Source organism: Hypanus sabinus, chromosome 1 (assembly GCF_030144855.1).
Source record: "Hypanus sabinus isolate sHypSab1 chromosome 1, sHypSab1.hap1, whole genome shotgun sequence".
NCBI classification, from domain to species: domain Eukaryota; kingdom Metazoa; phylum Chordata; class Chondrichthyes; order Myliobatiformes; family Dasyatidae; genus Hypanus; species Hypanus sabinus.
The window spans coordinates 63,048,936-63,076,386 of NC_082706.1; the positions used below are offsets into that span (position 1 = coordinate 63,048,936).

A 27,451-nucleotide genomic window follows, 5' to 3' on the forward strand; every position below is an offset into this window, starting at 1 on the left:
AAGATCTATCCTGGGGTCAACATGTTGATGCAATTACAAAGGCATGTCAGCATTTATACTTCATGAAGGGTTTGTGGTGATTTGGTATGGCGAGCATATTTCTACATACTGTATATACCACAGAGCGCACTCTGACTGGATGCATCACCATCTGGTACAGGGGTATTGTTACGTACCCCGTAACTGGGCCACTTACCAGCAAAGATAGAGAGGTCCGTTGAAGTCTGATGGGACTATTTTTAAACAGTACTTATTGATAAAAATACACAAAAATAATATCAATGCATCCATACAGATAATATACGTCGTCAATACTAAATCTAAAAAGCGCGGGTATAATAATAATCAATAAGAAATAGCTCTATCGTTGTCTAGGAGATAATGTATTGTCTGATGGAAATATAACAGTCACTCTAGTTCATTCAAGCTGCAGCTTTCTGGTTTGAGAGAAAGACAGGTTAAAACTTGCCCAGTCCTTTTATGATGTCAATCCTTCGAGAGTCGTTGGGAGTTGATTTCCCTGTTGTTCGCTAAAAACCGTTCTTCCGTGGTCAAGGCACACCGATTCCGGGGCAAATGGAAACGGACGCACGTGGCCTTCCCACCGGCTTTCACTATTACGGGATCGCTAGCGTTTCTTCTGGTGCGTCTGAGGGGCTGTTCCCACAGACCCTCTTTTATCCTGACTCACAGGGTCTCAGATGTCAATCAGGTTGGGATGATGCCATCCCTCCACCAACCAGCCCACTTTGCCTGAGGGCTTCCATGAAGCACAGTATTTTAGTACACAATTCCATCTCCAAGAGACAATGGCCATTTCCTGTAGTTTTATATCGCCGGGGGGTCAAGACATTCCAAACGTCTCTCTCTCATTTCCTGGGTCTCCTGACCCAAATCAATAGCGATCCTGTGATTCTCAAAAAGGAGGGGGCTGCAGGCGTAACACCCCCTTTCTTCAACACGTTTTTACCATCGGTAAAAACGGAGTAATACAGAGTCTCACAGGATTTCAGAATCTAACACAATACAAAAGCTTTTCTTTTCACTACAGAGTAATACAGTTATACATTCAATTCAGTATCTAGATGGTTACCGATTACATTGTCACTTCCTTTACTATCTTAACATTTTGTACCCTACTAAAGTCTTGTAGCATCAGACTCCAAAATAATAAACACCTACTTTTTTTTCTTTCGTTCAGCAAACAAAACTAAAGAGTTGTGATCTTAAGCTTACATGTATACTACAAAAAATCATGAAAATACTAATCTTTATGCTGCTTTCAAACTTAACAGGCAGGCTTCCATGGGGCTGTCTTTATTATTCACATGCTTTGTCGAAATCCCGTAAAACCGGCTTTTGCTATTTAAAAATGGCGTCCCCATTAACCCTCGCCTCTTTTCCGGTTAATTCCCACGTGGGGACCTTGGGTACCCTGGCGAAATAGGCTTTCGCCCGCTTCTTTCATAGGAGTTATTTTATCAACACCGTGTCCCAAACTTAGACCATCTTCTGAATTTCCACCCAGTTCTTTAATTTTACGCATGTTGCTAGCTTTCTCTTCAGGACCCTTCAGGCTATTAGTTTTCAGTTCGAACTCCTTGTTCAAGCCGCATTTCAAATTCTGCCATTTCACACCACACTCTGGAATAACAATAGCATGGGGAGCCCCCGTCATTTTCCAGCTCAACCTGTAAGTGATCCGTAGACTTTAAATTTTCTTCATTCGATTTGGGAACTACATATTTCCCGTTTCCTTCAATAATAATATTCATCTCCCCACTTTTGATCTCCACATTAACTTTTAACCCACCATCGAGCACAAACACCTGGGAACTCTCACTTCCCACTATTACCAAGGTTAACCCTTTCTTCACTGAACCAAGTCTATCTGACCCACAAGGACGGCCTTCCATTTCAACTGAATCAAATACCTCAGACTTTTTCTGAGCTCCATTACTAGGTTCAGTACCACGTGCATCCACATCTTGGACAGACTCAAACGGGACATTTGCCTCTTCCAGGCTTTCAATACCCGTACCCGGTCCAAATTCTAAATTCCCCTGATTCTCCCAGCTACTCTCTGGGCAATTCCCTTCCGGAGTAAACTCAACCCAGTGGGCTGAAACAACCTCATCTGCCAACCCAGCAGACTTCTTCAAGGTAATAGCATCCTTTTCAGCTAGGGCTGCCCTCATTTCATTATCGGGAACACCTTTAGAAGTTTCAACCTCTTCAAACAGTTCTGCCAAACCAGACAGATCATCCATGTCCAACTCTGGACCTTTTAACAGCTCTATCTGTTTCTCATCTTTATTTTCTGCATCTAGAACTTTTCTCCTCGCTAAGGGAAAGTCTACCTCCTCTCCCTTACCCTCTTTCACTTTACTACTCTTTGTTTTACCACCCTCTAAACCCTCGTGGTACTGGGTCGGTAAAAACGTCTCGGCCAAATCGAAACTGGCCGGATTTAAACTGCTCCCTTTCTCAGCTGCCTCTCTCGACATGCTGCGAGTGATCACGCATGCGGGATAGATCTTGGAATCTAGGGGCGGGGCCGCAACACTCACTGGCCGGCTTGTCAGCGTCATTGCTGACCAAACCTTACCACCGGCTAAATCATTACCAAGAAGGACGTCCGCGTCAGTTCTCGGGAATTCTGATCGCACCCCTATTTCAACTAGTCCAGACACCCGCTCACAATCCATAATGACACCATTTCCGTCCCTTTTCCTATTCCTTTCACAGCTACCATTCCCGTCTTGCGACCAAAATCTAGTACCTTACTGCTGATCAACGATAGCTCAGCCCCCGTATCTCTCCAGATCCAGACTGGAACTGGTGTGTCTCCCTCCCTCACAGACACGGTTCCGTTTGACATACAAGTCTCAGACCCTTCTCGTACTCTATCTACCCGGGGCTCTCTTGTCAATTTACTGATTACCACGGCACATCCTATAGGGACTGCTGCTTTCCCTTTTCCTGTCTCTTTCCTCGGAGCAAAGCACCTAGATGCAATATGCCCCCCCTTTCCACAATTAAAACAGGTCAAGCCGGAAATCTCTGGCCGTCTGGCCTTTCCCCCTCAACCTTACCACTAACTCCCAGCGGGACCTCTGCCTCAGCCGGCGGGCTTTCTCGATCATTCCCACGGTCTCTCTGGGAACTTCTATTCGAGGAAAACTTTGTCTTGTGGGTTAGGGCATATTCATCTGCGAACCTAGCAAATTCTGAGATGGACTTATTGGGCTTCTCATTCAAATACATCTGGATATCCTCGCGAAACACATCCTTTAAATTCCTCAATCAGAATTAACTCCCTGAGACGCCAATAATCCTCTTCCACCATCTCTGCTGTGCACCAACGGTCCAAGAGCACACCCTTCTCACAGGCAAACTCGGTATACGTCTGATTCCACCCTTTCTTTAAATTCCTGAACTTTTGTCTATAGGCTTCAGGTACTAACTCATAACTCCGGAGAATGGCCGCCTTTACTTTGTCATAACTCTCCTCCTCTTCCTCCTTCATGGACAACGCTGTATATGCCCGCTGTGCCTTCCCTTTTAACACACTTTGTGACAGCGCCACCCACTGATCTCTGGGCCACTTCTGATTCACTGCCACCTTTTCAAAAAGCAAGAAATAACTATCAACATCCGTCTCCTCGAACGGAGGTACTAACCTCAACTCCCGACTAACATTAAACCGCTCCTCTCAGTCTGACCCTTGATCTCTTCATCCTTGCCTTAACTTCTCCATCTCCAAGTCATGTTTCCTTTGTTTCTCTGCCTCCCCATACTCTCTCTCCTTCTCAGCTCTCTCTCTTTCTCAGGGGCTTCCAGCTGTTTTAACTGAATTTCATGCTCTCTTTGTTTCTCAGCTCTTTCCTGCTCCCGTTTCACCTCTAACTCCTTTAGCTGGAGTGCATGCTCTCTCTCTCTCTCTCTCAGCTCTTTCATTCTCCTTCTCAGCTGCTTCCAGCTGCTTTACCTTAATTGCATGTTCCAACCTTAATTTCTCCAACTCTAACTGAGCCGTCCCACTAGCTGGTACCTTTTCAGGGATATTTTCCAACACTTCAGCTGCAAACACATTCTTCCCAATATAATACTGAGTTATGGCCCTTCGCACCTCCCGCTTTTTCATTGACAACATCACCTCTGCGAGGTTTAACCCCTTCGCCAAATTTATCAAGTCTGATTTGGTGGTCGCCTGTAGCGCCTCCAGAGTCGGGTTTTCTATAAATTCACCCACGTCCATCTTTGCTGGTTTCCCGTCTGGCTACCCGCGTAACCAGATTCAAGTTTGGACTGACAAGCCCGATTCACTGGCCCTCCAATTTGGTGTCAAATCCTGAGACTAGAACCCTAATTGTTACGTACCCCGTAACTGGGCCACTTACCAGCAAAGATAGAGAGGTCCGTTAAAGTCTGATGGGACTATTTTTAAATAGTATTTATTGATAAAAATACACAAAAATAATATCAATGCAACCATACAGATAATATACGTCGTCAATGCTAAATCTAAAAGCTCGGGTATAATAATAATCAATAAGAAATAGCTCTATCGTTGTCTAGGGGATAATGTATTGTCTGATGGAAAAATAACAGTCACTCTAGTTCATTCAAGCTGCAGCTTTCTGGTTTGAGAGAAAGACGGGTTAAAACTTGCCCAGTCCTTTTATGATGTCAATCCTTCAAGAGTCGTTGGGAGTTGATTTCCCTGTTGTTAACTAAAAACCGTTCTTCCGTGGTAAAGGACACCGGTTACAGGGCAAATGGAACCGGACGCACGTGGTCTTCCCACCGGCTTTCGCTATTACAGGATCGCTAGCGTTTCTTCTGGTGCGTCTGAGGGGCTGTTCCCACAGACCCTCTTTTATCCTGACTCACAGGGTCTCAGATGTCAATCAGGTTGGGATGATGCCATCCCTCCACCAACCAGCCCACTTTGCCTGAGGGCTTCCACCAAGCACAGTATTTTAATACACAATTCCGTCTCCAAGAGACAATGGCCGTTTCCTGTAGCTTTATATCGCCGGGGGGTCAAGACATTCCAAACGTCTCTCTCTCATTCCCTGGGTCTCCTGACCCAAATCAATAGCGATCCTGCGATTCTCAAAAAGGAGGGGGCTGCAGGCGTAACAGTACCAGGGCACAGGACTGGAACAAGCTCATCCATCTCTATTATGGGCACTAGCTTCATCACCAGCTGGTACAGGGGTACCAGGGCACAGGATTGGAACAAGCTCACCCATCTCCATCATGGGCACTAGCTTCATCACCATCTTCAAAGAGCTGTGCCTTAAGAAAGCAGTGTCCATCATCAAGGACCCCATCACTCAGGACATGCCCTCTTTTCATTGCATCCATCAAGGCGGTGGTACAGGAGCCTGCAGATACTCACTCAACACTTGAGCAGTTCTTTCCCTCCGCCATCACATCTCTGAATAGGTAATGAACCCATGAATACTACCTCCCTGTTCCTCATCTCTTTTTGCACCATTTATTTATTTTAATATATACACTAAGTCTTATTTGTAAGTTATAGTTTTTATTTTAAGTATTGCAACATACTGCTGCAAAATAGATTTCATGACATATTAAACCTGATTTTGATTCTTATTCTGACACAAAGGGGACTAATTAACATTTTGTTTGGGAGTCCACTGCAGTGAAATTCAGCTGCACAAGGTCCAAGGTGACATGAGCTAATAACAAAGGACTGGATGGTCATAGGACTTCCTTACGTGTACATGACCAAGGCGAGCGCTGGTGGCAGCCGGACACAGAGCAAAAATTGATGAATCGAAAATAGTACTAATTTTTTCTAAACTCAGACAAGAAATAGTTTGAGAGAACCACTGAAACGTGGTAGGAGGGTTTACTTCTTTCCAATTTTGTAATATAGACCTTCTGGCCATAAATGTTGCAAAGGCGATCATTCGTCAAATTGAAGGGGAAAACCAGTTACCATCCTCATTTGGTATACTAAAAATTGCAGTAATAAAATGAGGTTGTAAATCAATATTCCAAATTGAGGAAATAATAGCAAATATGTCCTTCCAATAGTCATGTAAAGTGGGACATGACCAAACTATGTGGGTCAATGAGGCCACATCTAAATGACATCTGTCACATTGAGGGTTAATATAAGAATAGAATCGAGCAAGTTTATCTTTAGACATATGGGCTCTATGTACAACCTTAAATTGTATTAAAGCATGTTTAGCACATATAGAAGAATTAACCATTTGTAAATTTTTTTTCCCATTTTTCTGTTGATATATTGTATTGAAGTTCTTTTTCCCATTCTTGTTTAATTCTACCTGATATTTCTGGTTGTATTTTCATAATCATATTATAAATAAGAGCCACTAATCCCTTCTGACAAGGATTCAAGGTAAAAATCAAATCTGAAAAGTCTATCAAAGTTGAATTGGGGAAGGATGGTAGAACTTTATGTAAAAAATTTCTGATTTATAAGTATCTAAAAAAATTAGATTTAGGTAACTTAAATTTGTTGGAAAGTTGGTCGAAAGACATCAAACTACCTTCAAAAAAAAAGATCGCGAAAGCATATTATACCTTTCCTTTTCCATATGCTAAAAGCTTGATCTGTCAAAGAAGGTTTAAAAAAGAAGTTAAGTAAGATAGGGCTATCAAGAACAAAGTTTTTCAGAGTAAAAAACTTACGAAATTGAAACCAAATTCGTAATGTGTGCTTGACAATAGGATTGGATAACTGTTTATTGAATTTAACTAAATCAGTGGGAAGAGAAGAACCAAGAACAGAGAATAAAGAATATCCTTGTGCATCATTGCATTCTAAATTTACCCACTGTGGGCACAATGGTGAATCCAAATCTAATTTCCAATATATTAAATTTCGAATATTATTCGCCCAATAGTAAAATCTAAAGTTAGGTAAAGCTAAACCACCATCTTTTTTAGATTTTTGTAACTGCCTTTTACTTAACCTTGGGTTTTTATTTTGCCACACAAATGAGGAAATTTTAGAATCAATGTTATCAAAAAAAGATTTAGGAATAAAAATTGGTAAGGCTTGAAATAAATATAAAAATTTCAGTAAAATCATCATTTTAATAGCATTAATCCGGCCAACTAATGATAAAGATAAAGGAGACCATCTTGTAGTAAGTTGTTGAATCTGATGAAGCATTGGTAAAAAATGCAATCTGAATAAATCTTTATATTTCTTGGTAATTTTTATACCTAAATAAATAAAGTTATCAGTAACAACTTTAAATGGTATCCTGTCATTCAATAAAGTTTGCGCATTTAAAGGGAATAATTCGCTCTTATCCTAGTTTATAACCAGAAAAACTACCAAATTGAGCCAATAAGGATAAAATAGCGGGAATAGACCTGTCAGGATCGGAAATATATAACAACAAGTCATCAGCATAAAGTGATAACTTGTATAACTTCTCATTACGGGTAATACCAAAAATATTAGGGGATTCACGAATAGCAATGGCTAAAGGTTCTAATGCAATATTAAATAATAAAGGACTTAATGGACAACCTTGTCTCGTACCACGAGATAATTGAAAAAAAGGGGATCTGTAATTATTTGTAAGAACAGAAGCAACAGGTTTATAATAAATTAATTTAATCCATGATATAAAATTAGGACTAAAATTAAAATTTCTCAAGGCATTAAATAAGTATGTCCATTCAACTCTATCGAAAGCTTTTTCAGCATCTAATGAAATAACACATTCTGGGGTTGTGGGTGAAGAAGTATAAATTATATTAATCAATTTTCTAACATCAAAAAAGGAATTCCGGTTCCTAATAAAACCAGTTTGGTCTTCTGAAATAATTTGTGATAGTAACTTTTCTGATCTAATAGCTAAAATTTTTGTAAGAATCTTAGAGTCTACATTTAATAGCGATATAGGGCGATAAGATGCACATAGAGTAGGATCCTTATCTTTTTTAAGAATTAGAGAGATAGTAGCTTCATAAAAAGACTGGGGTAGTCTCTTCTTAGTAAATGCATCATTAAAGATTTCACATAACCAAGGGGAAAGCAAAGAAGAAAAAGTTTTTAAAAATTCTATAATATAACCATCAGGACCAGGAGCTTTCCCTGAGTTCATTGATGAGATAGCCTCTCCTATTTCAGCCATAGAGATAGGAGCATCGAACAAGCTCTGATCTTCATCTGTCAGTTTAGGAATATTCAAATTGTTAAAAAAATTATCCATCATGGATAGATCGCCATCAAATTCTGATTGATATAAAGATTTATAAAAATCTTGGAAAGTATTATTAATTTCTTTATGATCAGTAGTCAGATTAACGTCTTGTTTACGAATTTTAATAATTTGTCGCTTAGTCGAAATAGCTTTTAATTGGTTAGCTAACAATTTACCAGTTTGATCACTATGAATATAAAATTGAGCCCTAGTCTTAATTAATTGATTCTCAATTGAAGAAGATAATAATAAACTATGTTCCATTTGAAGCTCAACTCTCTTCTTATAAAGTTCTTTGGTAGGAGTCACGGAATAAATCTTATCAATTTCTTTAATTTTATCCACTAATAAAGCAATATCTAAATATCTTTGTTTTCTTTTACTGACAGAGTATGAGATAATATGAGATAAGAGTCCGAAATCTTGAAAGATAACTTCAAAGGTGCATAATCCGAAATGGCAATAGAGTCATATTTACAATCAGTAACATCTGTTAATAAACGATGATCAATAAGGAAATAATCAATTCTAGAATAACTGTGATAAACATGTGAGAAAAACGAAAATTCTTTATCTTTAGGGTTCAAAAACCTCCATATTTCAGTAATTCCCGAATCAACCATAAAGGAATTAATAAGTAAGGCTGATCTATTCGGAAGAATTCGAATAGGTTTAGATCTATCCAAACTTGGGGACCATTCACTCGACATTTTCATATGAATTAATTTGATCTCTTCCAGACCTTTTCTCTCTTTTTTCTTGTTCTGGTATGGAGTTCCGGAGTTTTTGACACTATCATATATATATAAACTGTTATTATTGCCCATGTTAGTTTAGTTTAGGTTTTTTTTTCAATATATATTTTTTTTCTTGCATTTTTTTAAAAAAAAATTTTCTTCTTTTGATGATTATTCTTGTTTTTTTTCATGTATAATATAGATTACAATGATTAATGTACTTTTTTTGCTGATATTTTAATAAGATATTGTTATTCTATTACTAATTTAACAGTCTAATGTACCCATAACCTATTCAATTTCACAATATGTTTTTTTTATATATGAAATTCAATAAAAAGATTGAAAAAGAAAGAAAAGACACAGAGCAAAAATTAGCAACTGGCATTCAAATGCAGATTCATTTATTAATCAAAACACTGTGAAATGTCTAATTTGTATTAACAACCAACATAACCTAAAGATGTGTTGGGGCAGCCCACAATCCGGCACCAATCAAACATGCCTACCATCAAGAAGGATCAAGAATTAACTTTAATCTCCACATATCAGGACATGTATCAGGAATTTATTGTGGTGTGTTGGTCAGGGTGCCGCATAGAACAAAAAAAACAGCATTCAACAATTAAAATATAGATAACCAGAGGGTCCTTGCTAAAGATACATTTTAAAAAATGATGGTTTTGATAGAGATTTCCCCAAAGAAGATGGGTTTGAAACTGGGAGCCGAGACTTGTGAGGGATACAATGGTGTCAGGGAAAATTGAGATGAGTTCTTCGTTCCACGCAGAGAATTGGAAGAACTAGATAGATAGAGACTGACTATATTTAAGAGGAATCAAGGCAAGTGCATGACGTGCCAAGGCTTACAGATCTACAGACCAAGAATTGACACAGGCAGGCCCCAGGTTATGACAGGGCTCCATTCCCAAGCATGGTGCACAAGTCAAAGATTAACAAAAACTGTGTGGGAGACCGTGACAGAAACAGCTGTGATGGGAGAGAAAGCAGGCATGGGTAAAGCAGCCTTTCCAACTCAGGGAATGAACCTGTACAGCTAAACTCAACTGCTAATTGTTACGCTTCAAGTGGTGGTGGTGTTGGAGGAAACGCACATTGAAATTCTCCATTCCCTTCCCCCCTTCCATTCTTACTCGGGAGATGCCTGCAGCCCTACAGCAGCCGGAATATCCACCAAGACAGTCTCCTAAACACCGGTCCAGACATACAGGCATTCACAACCGAGAAAAAAACCTGTAAACAGGTTTAGTACAAGTAGGATGAACATAGAGGACTGGGGGGGGGGGGGGGGGTTGTCTAGTTCTGTGGTCTCTACCATACTGTGCAAAAGTCTGGCACATGCAAAAAAAATTCTGTAAAGTGAAGATGCTTTCAAGAATAATGAAAAGTTTCTAAATACCAAAAAATTTACTATAGAGGGCAGTAAACAGTAAAAACTAAATCAAATCAATATTTGGTGTGACCACACTCTGCATCTTAGGTAAACAGTCATGCAGTTTTATAAGGAAATCGACTGGTAGGTTGTTCCAAGTATCTTGGAGAACTTGCCACAACTCTTCGGCAGACTTTGGCTGTCTTACTTGTTTCTGTCTCTCCAGGTAAACCCAGATGTTGAAATCAGGGCTCTTAACTTCTGATTAAGATGGTGCTATCGAACGTGTGCAACAGCTCACTGGTAGTTAAGAAGTTAAGAAATTCAACTAAAACCATCTCTGAAAACTCGTTTTCTGAGGTAAATTGTGTTAACTCATCACTACAAACAGTGAGGAGGGTGAGTGATGGTGAGGGGAGTTTGGGGGATGCGCCAGGATGGTGTGTTGTGGAATTGATGCAGATGGATTGAGCCATTCAGAGAGAAGAAGATGGGGCAGTGGAGTTCCGATGCCTGTAAAATTGGCCCAGGTTGGATCACTCTGGATGCCAAGCTGACTGAGATCGTAAGACCACAAGAAATAGGAGCAGAATTAGGCTAATTAACCCATCAAGTCTGTTCTGCCATTTCTTCATGGCTGACCCAATTTTCCTCTCAGCCCCAATCTCCTGCCTTCTCTCCATATCCCTTCATGCTCTGACCAATCAAGAATCTGCCTTAAATATACATTTAGATTTGGTCTCCACAGTTGCCCATGGCAAAGAATTCCACAGACTCACCACTATATGGCTAAAGAAACTCCTCATCTCCATTCTATATGGATACTCCTTTATTCTGAGGCCATTTCCTCTGGTCTTAGACTCTCCCATCTTAGAAAACATCCTCCTCACATCCACTCCCCACATCAATAAGGCCACCCCTCATTCTTCTGAATTCTAGCAAATACAGGCCCAGAACCATCAAAAGCTCTTCATATGACAAGCCATTCAATCCTGGAATCATTTTTGTGAACCTCTTTTAAACCCTCTTCAGTTTCAGCACATCCTTACTAAGATAGGGGCCCAAAACTGTTCTCCATACTCCAAGTGAGACCTCACCAATGCTTTACAAAATCTCAAAATTGCATTCTAACTTTTATATTCCAGTCCTCTTGAAATGAATGTTAACATTGCATTTGCCTTCCTCACCACTGACTTCAAGGGAATCCTGGACAGGGATCCCAATTCCCTTTGCACCTCAGTTTTTTTTTGCATTTTCTATTTAGAAAAAGTCAACTCTTTCATTTCTTGACGATACACTTCCCGACGCTCTCTGCCACTGCTTTGCCCATTCTTCTAATCTGTCCAAGTCCTTCTGAGTCTCTCCACTTCCTCAGAACTACCTGCATCTCCACCTATCTTCATGTCTCCTGCAAGCTTTGCAACAAAGCCATCAATTCCATCATCCAAATCATTGATATATAACATAAAAAGTATCAGTCCCAACACAGACCCCTGTGGAACACCACTAGTCATCGGCAGCCAACCAGAAAACTACTACTACGACAATGTCGACTCAGGCCTAGGGGGCCGGTGTCAGGCACAATGACGGACTCTCCACTCCTCCCTCTCCCTCATCAATGTGTTCAGTTCATCTACATCAGCTGCACAGATATCTTCTAGGAGCGTGTTGACCATAGTCTTGGTTGATGCCCAGGGTTCACCCTCCCATCCATGGGCTTGCAATTGATGACGAGGCTGCAGGTAGCTCAGGGTGGCGTAGACAGTGCCCTGCTAGTTGCAGTCTTCTTGCCTCGATTATAGTAGTGAGCATCGGTAGGTCGTCATAGAGCTCAGCGTTCATCATGTGCTGTTGCCAACTCACGTCAAGAGTCATCCGGAGCAATCGTGTATAGCAACCATCTAGTGACTTTCGCATGGCCTTGGTGAGTGTCCACGTCTCGCATCGGTATGGGAGAATGTCAACTGGCTGCTGGCCAAAGCTCTATTATGCTGCCGCAACCCATGCTGCCTTTTATCCTGGGATGGTGGACCCCTCCTCTCCAAACTTCTGATGTCTGGATTACCCGTTGGTCAAAGCTTGAAGAGCTTAAGAGTGGCTTTGGACTGGGTGGCAAAACCTGGACCCAGAGCAAGTTGTTGGGTCCTAGTGCAAAGTAGGATTCATTGTTTAGTCAAGGTAAATGCTGGCCCAGATCGGAGGTGAGAGCTGCTTTCCCTCTTTCTCCGCAACATTCACTCCTCTCTCCAAGGTGCTGTTCCGTTGTTTGGTCAACTTAAATGCCAGCCCAGACAGACCGAAAAGACAGGGTGTCTAGATCCAAGGTGAGGGACAATTTCACTTGTTCTACACGATGGTCACTCCTCGCTCTATGGCGCTGAGGCTACGAAGACCGTCCTGGCTGCTGTGCTCCCTACCCACTAATATGATTAACTGATTAGCGAGGCTTTGGGCCCACTTTGGGTTTCAGATCTGAGGACTTAATTTAATTTGGAATGCTGTTGTTCTCTTCAATTCTTTGCATGATTTATGTTTTTTTCCCCTTTCTCTTGCACATTGATAATTTTTATTCTTTAACCTTGGGCCAGTTCCTGTCTCATACCACTGTAATTTCGTTTGTTCCACTGAAATATTGATACACCTGATACCAGCTTCTCCTTTTCAAATCTGACACTGAACTCGATCATATTATGATCACTACTTCCAAGGGGTTCCATTACCTCTAACTCCCTAATCGCCTCAGGCTCATTACACAGCACCCAATCCAAAACAGCTGATCCCCTGGTGGGCTTATGGACAAACTGCTCCAGAAAGCCATCCCGTAGGCATTCTACAAACTCCTTCTCCTGAGATCCAGTATCTTCCTGACTTTCCCAATCCACTTTCATATCAAAATCCCACATAATTATCTGACATTTTCCTTCTGACACACTTTTTCTATTTCCAGCTGTAACTTTTTGTCCTCCCACGTGAGACCCTGTCAAATTTCTTGCTAAAGTCCTTGTAGACAACATCCACTGCCTTTCCTTCTTCAACTTTCCTGGTAACTTCCTCAAAAACACTGTAAGGTTAGTTTGACAAAACCTAATCAGTCCCTCCCTATCCAAATTCAAAACCTTCCAGTAACTTTTCCACTGCTGATATCAGAATCGTTTCTGTTTAGAACATTTTTAAACAGTGGAACCACATTAGCCATCCTCCATCCTTCTGGTACCTCTCCTGTTGCTAAGGATGATTTAAATATCTCAGCCAGAGCCCCTGCGATCTCTGCATTTGCCACCCACGAGGTCCGAGGGAATAGGCCCTGGGGATTTATCCACAATAATTTGCCTCAAGACAGTAATTACCTCCCCCTCCTCGGTAATCTGACCTCACTGCTCCTTTGCCTCACCTCTATAGGCTCTGTGTCCATCTCTCGAGTAAATAGAGATGCCAAATATAGATCTCCCCCATCTCCCTTTGCTCCATGCATAGAACCAATTTTGTCCCTTGTAATAATTTTGCTCTTAGCATATCTGTAGAATTCCTTGGGATTCTCCTTCACCTTGTCTGCCAGAACAACCTCATGCCTTCTTTTAGCCTTCCGGATTTCATTCTTAAGTGTTGTCCTGCATTCCTTATACTCTAAGTACCTCACTTGTTCCTGCCCACCTATACCTGCTATGCACCCCCATTTTTTCTTAACCAGGGCCTCAATATCCCTAGAAAACTATACTACCCCACACTTGTTATCTTTACCTTTTATTCTGACAGGTACATGTAAGCTTCGTATTCTCAAATTTTCACATTTGAAGACCTCCCACTTTCCAAGTACACCTTTGCCAGAAAACAATTATGTCCTGATCCACAATGCCTGATCCTTTCTGATACCATCAAAATTGGCCTTTCTCCAATATAGGATCTCTACCCATGGAGCAGGCTCGTTTCCATATTCACTTTTGAAATAATGGTATTGTAATCACTGTATGCAAAGTGTTTCCCTATACAAGCTTCCGTCATTTGCCCTGTCTCATTCGCTAATAGCAGATCAAGTAACTGCTGCAAAGTTTCTGCTTGGGAGAGACCTTATTGATGCAGTACAACTACCTTGTGTTGTGTTGTCATGCACTCCTGCCATGGGAAAGTTAAACTGTTGCATCTGGTACACCCTTGCATTTTGGTTTAGTTGTGATCCCTTTTACATCTGTTTCTGTTACAGTTAATCAAGTTTAGTTCATGCACCCCGTTATGTCATTGGTCATTAGCGCCCGTTTGTTATCTTTGTTTAATCAGGCACTGTGCTATATACCTACAATGTAATCAAGTTTTTAATTGAAAAGTTAATATGTTACTTTCTTTAAGGAAATACAGAAAACAATGTTTAATTTTTTGGAAAATGAATGTTTGTAAATCTAAAATCTGCTCTTTCTACTGACACACTAAAACAGAAGACAAAAAAAAAACATCTGAAACAAAATTTATCTAAAAAATTTAGGGTGCCTAAGACTTTTGCACAGTACTGCTTGATCAGAGAATATAATTACTTTCTTCTCCCAGAAAAGAGGCATCTCCATTTACAAGTTGATGTGGGTAAGGTACAATTTCAAGGATCAACTTCATTCACCATATACATTTAAGGTATTTGCTGTGGTATACTGGCACAACATGAAACAAAAACAACTTCCAACAATTATAAGAATAAAAAATTTGATAAAATAAAGTTAGAAGTACAGATATGGAATAAAATACAGGCAGTCCCCGGGTTACGTACGAGTTCCGTTCTGAGTCCGCCTTTAAGTCGGATTTGTACGTAAGTTGGAACAAGTACAGCCGGTATTATTTAGTGTCAGTTAGTCAAACGTTTGTCTTAATATATAGTATATATTTTACCTTTCTAAGCATATAAAACACTTAAGAAACGTATGTATTCCAATAATTAAACCACTGCATTGCTTACTAATAATTGTAGCTTTCATCAGGGCAGGGCCTTTCACATGCTCCATTATTCTCACTTTATCATTATCATTTAAAATTGTTCTGATCGTTGACCGATTGTAGCCTAACGCTTTTCCAATGACCAATGGCGTTTCACCTCTTTCCAAACAGTTAATTATTTCCACGTTATTTTCAATCACGATTGCTTCCCGCCAGTGGAACAGAAACTCTGCGGGCGGCGGGTCCCGACCTCTGCCGGCTCCCAAAGTCCCCTGGGTCCTAAGGACCACTGCACTGAGCCAGATTAAAAGGGAAAAGTGGGGTCTGTGCTGGGTTTGGATATTTGATCCTCCACAATATTCCGTGTGGGAATTTAAACTGGAGGTGGCAGTATTTTTTTTTATGAGCTTGAGTTGCGAGCTCGACATCAACCCAGCACGGATGGTACAGGAGTCACTGGATCAACATCAACCCGGCATGGGAGCAGTCTGTAACTGCATCCAACTCAGGAACCTCCATTCTGCAGCTGATCTCACTGCGCAACCAGCCGACTGGAATTGGGGGGGGGGGGGGGGGGCAGGGTCAGGGTGAATCTTGCTAAGAAAAAATAAAGCCAAATACAAAGTTAAACACTCAACACAGTGTCAACGGCAACAACTTTAAATGGCGGACGGCATCGCAATCTGACTTAAAATAGTGGACGGTGTTCTCCTTCCTTGGTTCGTAAGTACGAGTTGTTCGTAAGCCGGACGTTCGTAACTGGGGGACTACCTGTACGCATAACTGCCGGCATATATTTACCATGTAAAGGGCATTTTAATGGGGTTTAAAGAGAAGCACAGGAGTGCCTACAGGACTGCTTTGAATCGGTGGACTGGACTGTACTCGGGGATTCATCTTCGAACCTGGATGAGTATGCTGCAGTTGTTACTGACTTCATTAAAACCTGTGTGGATGAGTGTGTGCCCACAAATACTCACTGCACATTCCCTAACAAAAAGCCGTGGATGAACCGGGGGGTACGTCATCTGCTGAAGGCCAGATCTGTGGCATTCAAGTCTGGCAACCCAGGCCTGTACCAGAAAACCAGGCGTGATTTGCGGAGGGCTATTTCAAGAGTGAAGAGACAATTTCGGACAAGGTTGGAGACAATATCACATGCACGGCAACTCTGGCAGACAAGCGAAACCCAGTAGTATGAATGGCAGCGATGCTTCACTACCAGATGAACTCAATGTCTTCTATGCTCGCCTTGAAAGGGAGATCACAACTACAGCTGTGAAGATCCCTGCTGCACCTGATGACCCTGTGACCTCTGTCTCAGAGGCCGATGTTAGGCTGTCTTTAAAGAGAGTGAACCTTCACAAGGTGGAAGGTCCCGATGGAGTACCTGGTAAGGCTCTGAAAACCTGTGCCAACCAACTAGTGGGAGTATTCAAGGACATTTTCAACCTCTCACTGCTATGGGCGTAAGTCCCCACTTGCTTCAAAAAGGCAACAATTATACCAGTGGCTAAGAAGAATAATGTGGGCTGCCTTAATGACTATCGCCCAGTAGCACTCACATCAACAGTGATGAAAGGCTTTGAGAGGTTGGTCATGACTAGACTGAATTCCTGCCTCAGCAAGGACTGGACCCATTGCAATTTGCCTATTGTCTCAATAGGTCAACAGCAGACACAATCTCAATGGCTCTCCACATGGACAACACCTGGACAACACAAACACCTACGTCAGGATGCTGTTCATCGACTATAACTCAGCATTTAATACCATCATTCCCACAATCCTGATTGAGAAGTTGCGGAACCTGGGCCTCTGTACCTCCCTCTGCACTTGGATCCTTGACTTCCTAACCAGAAGACCACAGTCTGTGCAGATTGGTGATAACATATCCTCCTCGCTGACTGTCAACACTGGTGCACCTCAGGGGTGTGTGCTTAGCCCACTGCTCTACTCTCTATACAATACATGACTGTGTGGCTAGGCATAGCTCAAATACCATCTATAAATTTGCTGATGACACAACCATTGTTGGTAGAATATCAGGTGGTGACAAGAGGGCGTACAGAAGTGAGATATGCCAACTAGTGGAGTGGTGCCGCAGCAACAACCTGGCGTTAAACGTCAACAAGATGAAAGAGCTGATTGTGGACTTCAGGAAGGGCAAGACAAAGGAACACATACCAATCCTCATAGATAGTTCAGATATGGAGAGAGTGAGCAGCTTCAAGTTCCTGGGTGTCAAGATCTCTTAAGATCTAATCTGGTCCCAACATATCAATGTAGTTATAAAGAAGGCTAGACGGCGGCTATACTTTATTAGAAGTTTGAAGAGATTTGGGATGTCAACAAATACACTCAAAAACTTCTATAGTTGTACTGGGGAGAGCATTCTGACAGGCTGCATCACTGTCTGGTATGGAGGGGCTACTGCACAGGACTGAAAGAAGCTGCAGAGGGTTGTAAATCTAGTCAGCTCCATCTTGGGCACTGGCCTACAAAGTACCCAGGACATCTTTAGGGAGCAGTGTCTCAGAAAGGCAGCGTCCATTATTAAAGACCTCCAGCACCCAGGGCATGCCCTTTTCTCACTGTTACCATCAGGTAGGAGGTACAGAAGCCTGAAGGCACAATCTCAGTGATTCAGGAACAGCTTCTTCTCCTCTGCCATCTGATTCCTAAATGGACATTGAAGCTTTGGACACTACCTCACTTTTTGTTTATATACAGTATTTTTGTTTTTGCACGTTTTTAAAAAAAATCTATTCGATATATGTAATTGAATTACTTGTTAATTTATTATGTTTTATTTTATTATTTTTTTCTCTCTCTGCTAGATTATATATTACATTGAACTGCTGCTGCTAAGTTAACAAATTTCACCTCACTTGTCAGTGATAATAAACCTGATTCTGCTTACAGTGCAGTGTCTGAGGTAATAGATTGATGGGAGGGGCGCTAACTCGAATGTTTGATTAGATTAACTGCCCAGATCTTAAACGTTTCTTCCCCCAGGAAGTTTTTGCTTTAATTGCCCTATAACACTTTGCAGAAGGAAGATGTTGGCAAAGTAGTCTGCTGGAATGATATTTTTCCTGCCCATTCTCTGTCCTGGACACATACAGGTCCTGGTAGGATGTTTGAGCTTTTCTGCTGACTTGACAGTTTGCAATCATTTTCTTATATTGTGAGAGGATGCTACACAAAACAGAAACGGCTGATGCAAGGATGCTCTCTAAGATTTTGAAATAAATATATTTATAAATATCAGTATATCCTAAAATTCTGCCATTCAAGGATACCCGTTTGACTAAATGCCAATGTGAAATTTGTGCTGAACAAATTTTGAGTCGTAGTCCATGTATCGGGAAGAAATGGAAATCCATTAGGTGATCAGAAACATAATGGAAGAGAGGAAAACCCATGTAGGGTGAAGGCAGGAACACCGGAAGCCACCAATACTCACCAGCTGTGAGCTCAGTCGAGTTTGCCACATATCGGCCTGCTTTGGGTTCAGATCAGGACTTGGTAACCCCAGCCTTGATGCAAGAGCTTCGACATATCCTGCAAGACTGTAAAACAAGATGTTAAATCAGTTTTTTTGTAATATTGTATAAACATTTCTTCATAATCATCCATGTAAGACTGTAAGACAGAATTAGGCGTTTTGATTCATCATGGCTGATTTATTATTTCTCTTAAACTCATTCTCGTGCCTTCTCCCAAAAACCTTCGGGAACTGGAAGAAATTTCTTCTCATCTCTGTTCTAAAGGGATGTCTTTCTATTTCGAAGCTGTACCCTCTAGTTCTGGACTCCCACACCTTAGGAAGCATCCTCGCCACATCCACTCTATCTAAGCCTTTCCATATTTGATAGCTTTCAATGAAATACAGTACCCTCTCATTCTTCTGAACTCCCAGAGCCATTAAACACACTTCATACATTAACCCTTACATTCCCAGGATCATTCTTGTAAACCTCCTCTGGACCCTCTCCAGCACCTTTCTCAGATAAGAAATTCCCCTGTTGGGAAAAAATTGCACTACCATCTCTCCCATTTCACGCACATCTGCCCTCACCCCATCCACCTGCCACCCCACTTGGAATAGGGTTCCCCTTGTCCTCACCTACCACCCCCAGCAGCCTCCAGGTCCAAAGTATCATTCTCCGTAACTTCCACCACTTCCAATGGGATCCCACTACCAAGCACATCTTTCCCTCCCCACCTCCTTCTGCTTTCCGCAGGGATCGCACCCTACACGACTCCCTTGTCTACTCCCCCCCCCCCCCCATCCCTTCCCACCGATCTCCCTCCTGGCACTTATCCTTGTAAGCGGAACAAGTGCTACACCTGCCCTTACACTTCCTCCCTCACCACCATTCAGAGCCCCAGCCAGTCCTTCCAGGTGAGGCGACACTTCACCTGTGAGTCAGCTGGTGTGGTATACTGTGTCCGGTGCTCCCGGTGTGGCCTTTTATATATTGGTGAGACCTGACACAGACTGGCGAACCGTTTCGCTGAACACCTACGCTCGGTCCGCCAGAGAAAGCAGGATCTCCCAGTGGCCACACATTTTAATTCCACGTCCCATTCCCACTCTGATATGTCTATCCATGGCCTCCTCTACTGTAAAGATGAAACCACACTCAGGTTGGAGGAACAACACCTTATATTCCGTCTGGGTAGCCTCCAACCTGAGGCATGAATACTGATTTCTCTAACTTCTGTTTATGCCCCTCCTCCCCTTCTTACCCCATCCCTGATTTATTTATTCACCCCCCCCCCCAACTTTTTTTCTCTCTCTGTCCATCACTCTTTGCCTGTTCTCCATTTCCCTCTGGTGCTCCCCTTCCCCATTCTTTCTCCTTAGACCTCCCGTCCCATGATCCTTTCCCTTCTCCAGCTCTGTATCCTTTTTGCCAATCTGGAATAATGGGTTGTCTTACAAAGCAAGAGGAAACATAAGGATTGTTTTCTTTAGAGAGGAGGAGGATGAGAGGTGACTTGATAGAGACAAGAGGCATAGATCAAGCGTATAGGCAGAGATTTTTCCTGGGTTGGAAATGGCTAATCCTAGGGGCATAACATTAAGGCAACTGGAAGTATAGGGAGGATGTCAGAGGTAAGATTCTTTTTACAGAGAGTAGTGTGTGCATGGAACATCTTGTCAGGGATGGTGGTAGAAGCAGATATATTACGGACATTTAAGAAACTCTTAGGTAAGCACATGGATGATAGAAGAATGGAGGGCTGGGTAGGAGGGAAGGGTTAGATTGTTCTTCAAGTAGCTGAAAGGTTGGCACAACATTTTGGGTCAAAGGGCCTACACTATGCAGCAGTGTCTAAGTTCTATGATAGAAAAATACAAGATCCTGAGGGGCCTTGCTGGGCTGGATGTGGAGAAGACATTTCCTCTTATGGGGAAAATGTAGAACTCAGCATTGAATTGTTAAGACTATGGCACAGTATGACATCCAGAGGTTATTCAGTTTTCCTACTAATTTGAGGTACACTGATTACAGAGGCTTAGACTATGCAGGATCACCAGACTTTTCCCAAGCCGATCAACACTTCCACTCATGAACCTACCACCACTACTTTATCGTTTCCTGTCTGTCCCTGTATGTACAGACACTCACTCCTGTGCCTAGTAACACACAAAATGCTGGAGGAACTCAACAGGTAAGACAGCATCTACGGATAAGACAGCATAAACAGTCGACATTTTGGGCCCACACCCTCCATCAGGACCTGTGCCTACTGTTACTTTTTGAAGATACAATCAATCTGGGATTGAGAGGGTAAACAGCTTCAAGTTCCTCAGCATCCACATCACTGAGGACCTCACGTGGTCTGTGCACCCCGGTTGTGTGGTGAAAAAGGCTCTTTCACCTCAGACGGTTGAGGAAGTTTGGTATGGGCCCCCAAAACCTAAGTACTTTCTACAGGGTCACAATTGAGAGCATCCTGACTGGCTGCATCACAGCTGGTATGGGAACTGTACCTCCCTTAATCACAAGACTCTGCAGAGAATGGTGTGGACAGCCCAGTGCATCTTTAGTTGTGAAGTTCCCATGATTCAGGAGGTTTCCAAAGACAGGTGTGATAAAAGGGCCCATAGGATCATTAGGGACCTGAGACACCCCAAACACAATCTATTCCAGTTGCTACCATCCGGGAAACAGTATTGCAGCATAAAAGCCAGGACCAACAGGCTCCAGGACAGTTCCACCAGGCCATCAGACTGATGAACTCACGCTGATTTGTGTACTCTATATTACATTGACTGTTCTATTTATTATAAATTATAATTACTATGATTGCACATTTAGATGGAGACATAACATAACGATTTTTACTCCTTATGTATGTGAAGGATCTAAGATATAAAGTCAATTCAATTCACAAGCTATCTTATTATTTATACCTGTTGTGTTTTTATTATTGTGTTCTTATTGATTTTTTATTTGGATTTGCATCAAATACGAAGTAACAATAACTTTGTTCTCCTAAACATTAGTGTAGGAAATGGCATTAAATAGATCTTGAATGCACGTTATTTAGACAGTCATCATATATTTTTGCAGTCAAACAATCAATTACATGATGCTTTCATTATTACACCTAGTTTCATATCTTGGATACCTTAGTGCAGTACGTAACTGAGCATCACTTCTCACTGTCAGCAGAGTTCTCCTTCAAGTCTCATACCATCCTGACTTAGAACTATATTGCTATTCCCTCATTTTGCCAGCTTCCTCCTCAGAAACCTCAGCGTGCACTTAAATCTTGTCTTGCAAAGATAAAAGTGACTGTACAATTCTAGATTAACTGAATTTGGAGCCCAGGTGTAGACATACTCAAAGACAACCAACCCACCTCCCTCAGACCAAGCACTTGCTGCTTTATGGCCGTCCTTTGGATCACCCAACATTCAATTAAACAAGCTTTATTTACGTTCATGCTCATAGGCTCTTTTTCCATATGGTTTGAGGATCATGGGAGTATGTTGATGCTGTCACTGGTTAATTGTAGAAGCTCACATATGCAAGCACAAATCTAAGGGTGACACTCTGGGTACAGCATCTGATGCACAATACAGGTTTTCCTCACAAACCCTGCAGACAGTTGATAACTGAAATAAAATCTGTTAAGAGCTCTAGAAAATTACAACAGTGCAAGGAAGGAGCTCAAGAATTAAATCAGGAGAGCTAGAAGGGGCCATGAGAAAGCTTTGGCAAGCAGAATTAAGGAAAACCCCAAGGCATTCTACAAGGATATGAAGAGCAAGAGGATGAACTGTGTGAGAATAGGACCAATCAGGAGCGATAGTGGAAACGTGTACATGGAGCTGGAGGAGGTAGCGGAGGTACTTAAAGTATAGTTTGCTTCAGTTTTCTGCAGTGAAAAGGACCTTGGCAATTGTGGGGATAACTTACAGTGAACTGAAGTGCTTGAGTCCATAGACATTAAGAAAGAGGATGTGCTGGAGCATTTGAAAGGTATTAAGTTAGATAAGTCACCAGGACTGTACAAGATATACCCCAGGCTTCTGTGGGAAGTGAGGGGGCAGATCTTTGCAGCATCAGTAGGGATGGGAGAAGTACCAGAGGATTGGAGGGTTGCAAATGTTGCTCCTCTGTTCAAGAAAGGGAGTCGAAATAACCCAGGAAATTATAGACCAGTGAGTCTTACTTCAGTGGTGAGCAAATTGTTGGAGAAGATCCTGAGAGACAGGATTTTTGAGCATTTGGAGAAACATAATCTGATTAGGGACCATCAGCATGGCTTTGTCAAGGGCAGGTCGTGCCTTATGAACCTGACTGAATCAGAGTCAGAGTTGGAATGAGTAGAGTGGAGAAAAGTTCAAGTTGAATTTTTTTTTTTGGAGCCTGTCCACTGAAATCGGGAGTGAGGTTGGATCCATCTAAGAGCTGACCGATTTAGACCGGAACTGGCCCAGAGCGTATGGCTGCAGCAGGGCCCAGGTCAAAGTGCAGGGGACAACCCAGTGCTTGGACAATTTAATTACCAGGCTAGATGGACTGAGAAAGGCAAGGTAAGGGGCGAGCCGGTTCTGCTCTGTGACATTTTACTCGGCTGTCCTCGGCTTTTGGACTGCTCTGTGCTTGGTGTCTGCGAGCTTCACAGCAATTTTGCCTGTGGTGTGATGAACTGAGACTGAAGCTATGGGCCTGTTCCGACTGCTCCAGGCTTCCGGCTGATGGACTCAATTTTGTTTCGGATGCTGATGCTTGCTTTATTGCGTGCAGGATGTGGATGTGTGCAAAGAACAAGAATTTCAGGATAGATGTGGCTTACATTTCTCTGATTTTAAATGAAACTACTGATCTTTTTTTCCCTCTTTCACTGCATTGGACATTGGTCTTTTTTTTAAATTGGGTTCTTTCAGGCTCCTTGTTTAGTGGCTGCCTGTGAGCGGACAAATTTCAAGATTGTAGAATTTATACGTACAATGATAATAAATATACTTTGAATTGGAAACCCAAAATCCAAAACCCTTCCAGCTCCAAGCATTTTGGATAAGAGGTGCTCAACCTGTATCAGTATTTTGGATAAGAGGTGCTCAACCTGTATCAGCATTTTGGATAAGAGGTGCTCAACCTGTATCAGCATTTTGGATAAGAGGTGCTCAACCTGTATCAGCATTTTGGATAAGAGGTGCTCAACCTGTATCAGCATTTTGGATAAGAGGTGCTCAACCTGTATCAGCATTTTGGATAAGAGGTGCTCAACCTGTATCAGCATTTTGGATAAGAGGTGCTCAACCTGTATCAGCATTTTGGATAAGAGGTGCTCAACCTGTATCAGCATTTTGGATAAGAGGTGCTCAACCTGTATCAGCATTTTGGATAACAGGTGCTCAACCTGTATCAGTATTTTGGATAACAGGTGCTCAACCTGTATCAGTATTTTGGATAACAGGTGCTCAACCTGTATCAGTATTTTGGATAAGAGGTGCTCAACCTGTATCAGCATTTTGGATAAGAGGTGCTCAACCTGTAACAGTATTTTGGATAAGAGGTGCTCAACCTGTATCAGTATTTTGGATAACAGGTGCTCAACCTGTATCAGTATTTTGGATAAGAGGTGCTCAACCTGTATCAGCATTTTGGATAAGAGGTGCTCAACCTGTATCAGCATTTTGGATAACAGGTGCTCAACCTGTATCAGTATTTTGGATAACAGGTGCTCAACCTGTATCAGTATTTTGGATAACAGGTGCTCAACCTGTATCAGTATTTTGGATAAGAGGTGCTCAACCTGTATCAGCATTTTGGATAAGAGGTGCTCAACCTGTAACAGTATTTTGGATAAGAGGTGCTCAACCTGTATCAGTATTTTAAGTTTCCCTGCTATGCTATTGGATTGTTGAGGGTTATACTGAATTATTCCCAATAAATATAAATAAAAATGCATGGAAGCACAGCAGATCAAGCAGCAATCCTGGAAATGGAAACAATCCATTTCAGTTTAGAACTGACAAAGTTCTGATTAAAAAGGGTCTTTAATCTGAAACTAGTCTGGCATAAGAGATCTCATTTTCCAGGTGGGAGAGACAAAGTGGAGGGCAGAGGCTATTGCATCAGCAATAGATCGATTTGAGAGATAAACAAACTGGAAAGGGTCCAGTGTAAGATAGGCTTCAATGTGCTTCATGACCAGCTGCCCAAAGCATTTCAGAATGATTGATATTAATGGCACAGAACAACAGTCACATCAGCAGATTACAGTCACCTTCATTGGCACTGGAATGATATTCCTCACCAGCACTTTGTTCTGCGCATCAAACAGGGCGTACAAGACATTCACCCTCTCAGGGAGTGAGACATCGTGGCCACTGATATGCAGAAGAGACTTGTAGTCTAATCTTCTGTCCCATGCGAATCGTGTCTCTGGTATCGCAGAAGTGACTGCAAATTCTCTGAGGATGCTCCCGTTTGGCTTTCCTGGTGGAGCAGGAAAGCACAGTCCTCACTTCTCTGAGAGCTGTCACATCTTTCAATCTAAAATCGGTTTCATGGTCCGTCAACCTGACACAGATCTCCACAGTAAACCATGGAGTGTCACTGTCCCTCAATCAGACACAGATCTCCACAGTAAGCCAAGGAGTGTCACGGTCCCTCAGCCCAATACAGATCTCCACAGTAAACCATGGAGTGTCACTGTCCCTCAATCAGACACAGATCTCCACAGTAAGCCATGGAGTGTCACGGTCCCGCAGCCCAATACAGATCTCCACAGTAAGCCATGGAGTGTCACGGTCCCTCAATCAGACACAGATCTCCACAGTAAGCCATGGAGTGTCACGGTCCCTCAATCTGACACAGATCTCCGCAGGAAGCCATGGAGTGTCACGGTCCCTCAATCTGACACAGATCTCCGCAGGAAGCCATGGAGTGTCACGGTCCCTCAATCTGACACAGATCTCCGCAGGAAGCCATGGAGTGTCACAGTCCCTCAATCTGACACAGATCTCTGCAGGAAGCCATGGAGTGTCACGGTCCAACAGCCCAATACAGATCTCCACAGTAAACCATGGAGTGTCACGGTCCCTCAATCAGACACAGATCTCCACAGTAAGCCATGGAGTGTCACGGTCCCACAGCCCAATACAGATCTCCACAGTAAACCATGGAGTGTCACGGTCCCTCAGCCTGACACAGATCTCCACAGTAAACCATGTAGTGTCACGGTCCCTCAATCAGACACAGATCTCCGCAGGAAGCCATGGAGTGTCATTGTCCCTCAGTCAGACACAGATCTCCACAGTAAACCATGTAGTGTCACGGTCCCTCAATCAGACACAGATCTCCACAGTAAGCCAAGGAGTGTCACGGTCCCTCAGCCCAATACAGATCTCCACAGTAAGCCATGGAGTGTCACGGTCCCTCAATCTGACACAGATCTCAACAGTAAGCCATGGAGTGTCACGGTCCCTCAATCTGACACAGATCTCCACAGTAAACCATGGAGTGTCACTGTCCCTCAATCAGACACAGATCTCCACAGTAAGCCATGGAGTGTCACGGTCCCGCAGCCCAATACAGATCTCCACAGTAAACCATGGAGTGTCAAGGTCCCTCAATCAGACACAGATCTCCACAGTAAGCCATGGAGTGTCACGGTCCCTCAATCTGACACAGATCTCCGCAGGAAGCCATGGAGTGTCACGGTCCCTCAATCTGACACAGATCTCCGCAGGAAGCCATGGAGTGTCACGGTCCCTCAATCTGACACAGATCTCCGCAGGAAGCCATGGAGTGTCACGGTCCCTCAATCTGACACAGATCTCCGCAGGAAGCCATGGAGTGTCACGGTCCCTCAATCTGACACAGATCTCCGCAGGAAGCCATGGAGTGTCACGGTCCCACAGCCCAATACAGATCTCCACAGTAAACCATGGAGTGTCACGGTCCCTCAGCCTGACACAGATCTCCACAGTAAACCATGTAGTGTCACGGTCCCTCAATCAGACACAGATCTCCACAGTAAACCATGGAGTGTCACGGTCCCACAGCCCAATACAGATCTCCACAGTAAACCATGGAGTGTCACGGTCCCTCAGCCTGACACAGATCTCCACAGTAAACCATGTAGTGTCACGGTCCCTCAATCAGACACAGATCTCCGCAGGAAGCCATGGAGTGTCATTGTCCCTCAGTCAGACACAGATCTCCACAGTAAACCATGTAGTGTCACGGTCCCTCAATCAGACACAGATCTCCACAGTAAGCCATGGAGTGTCACGGTCCCTCAGTCAGACACAGATCTCCACAGTAAACCATGTAGTGTCACGGTCCCTCAATCAGACACAGATCTCCACAGTAAACCATGGAGTGTCACGGTCCCTCAATCAGACACAGATCTCCACAGTAAACCATGGAGTGTCACGGTCCCTCAATCTGACACAGATCTCCACAGTAAGCCATGGAGTGTCACGGTCCCTCAGCCTGACACAGATCTCCACAGTAAACCATGGAGTGTCACTGTCCCTCAATCAGACACAGATCTCCACAGTAAGCCATGGAGTGTCACGGTCCCTCAATCAGACACAGATCTCCACAGTAAACCATGGAGTGTCACGGTCCATCAGCCCAATACAGATCTCCACAGTAAACCATGGAGTGTCACGGTCCCTCAATCTG

General features: G+C 42.7%; 1 protein-coding gene across 3 annotated transcripts in view; it reads right to left on the reverse strand.

Moving 5' to 3' along the window:
* The window catches only part of tmem65 (transmembrane protein 65), a 108,958-nt gene that overhangs the window by 20,680 nt on the left and 60,827 nt on the right, over positions 1-27,451 (reverse strand). For all 3 annotated transcript variants that reach the window (XM_059970455.1, XM_059970448.1, XM_059970462.1), the window contains one exon: positions 18,745-18,850. In XM_059970455.1, coding sequence (XP_059826438.1) covers positions 18,745-18,850 — 106 coding nt within the window. The remainder of the gene's footprint in view (positions 1-18,744; positions 18,851-27,451) is intronic.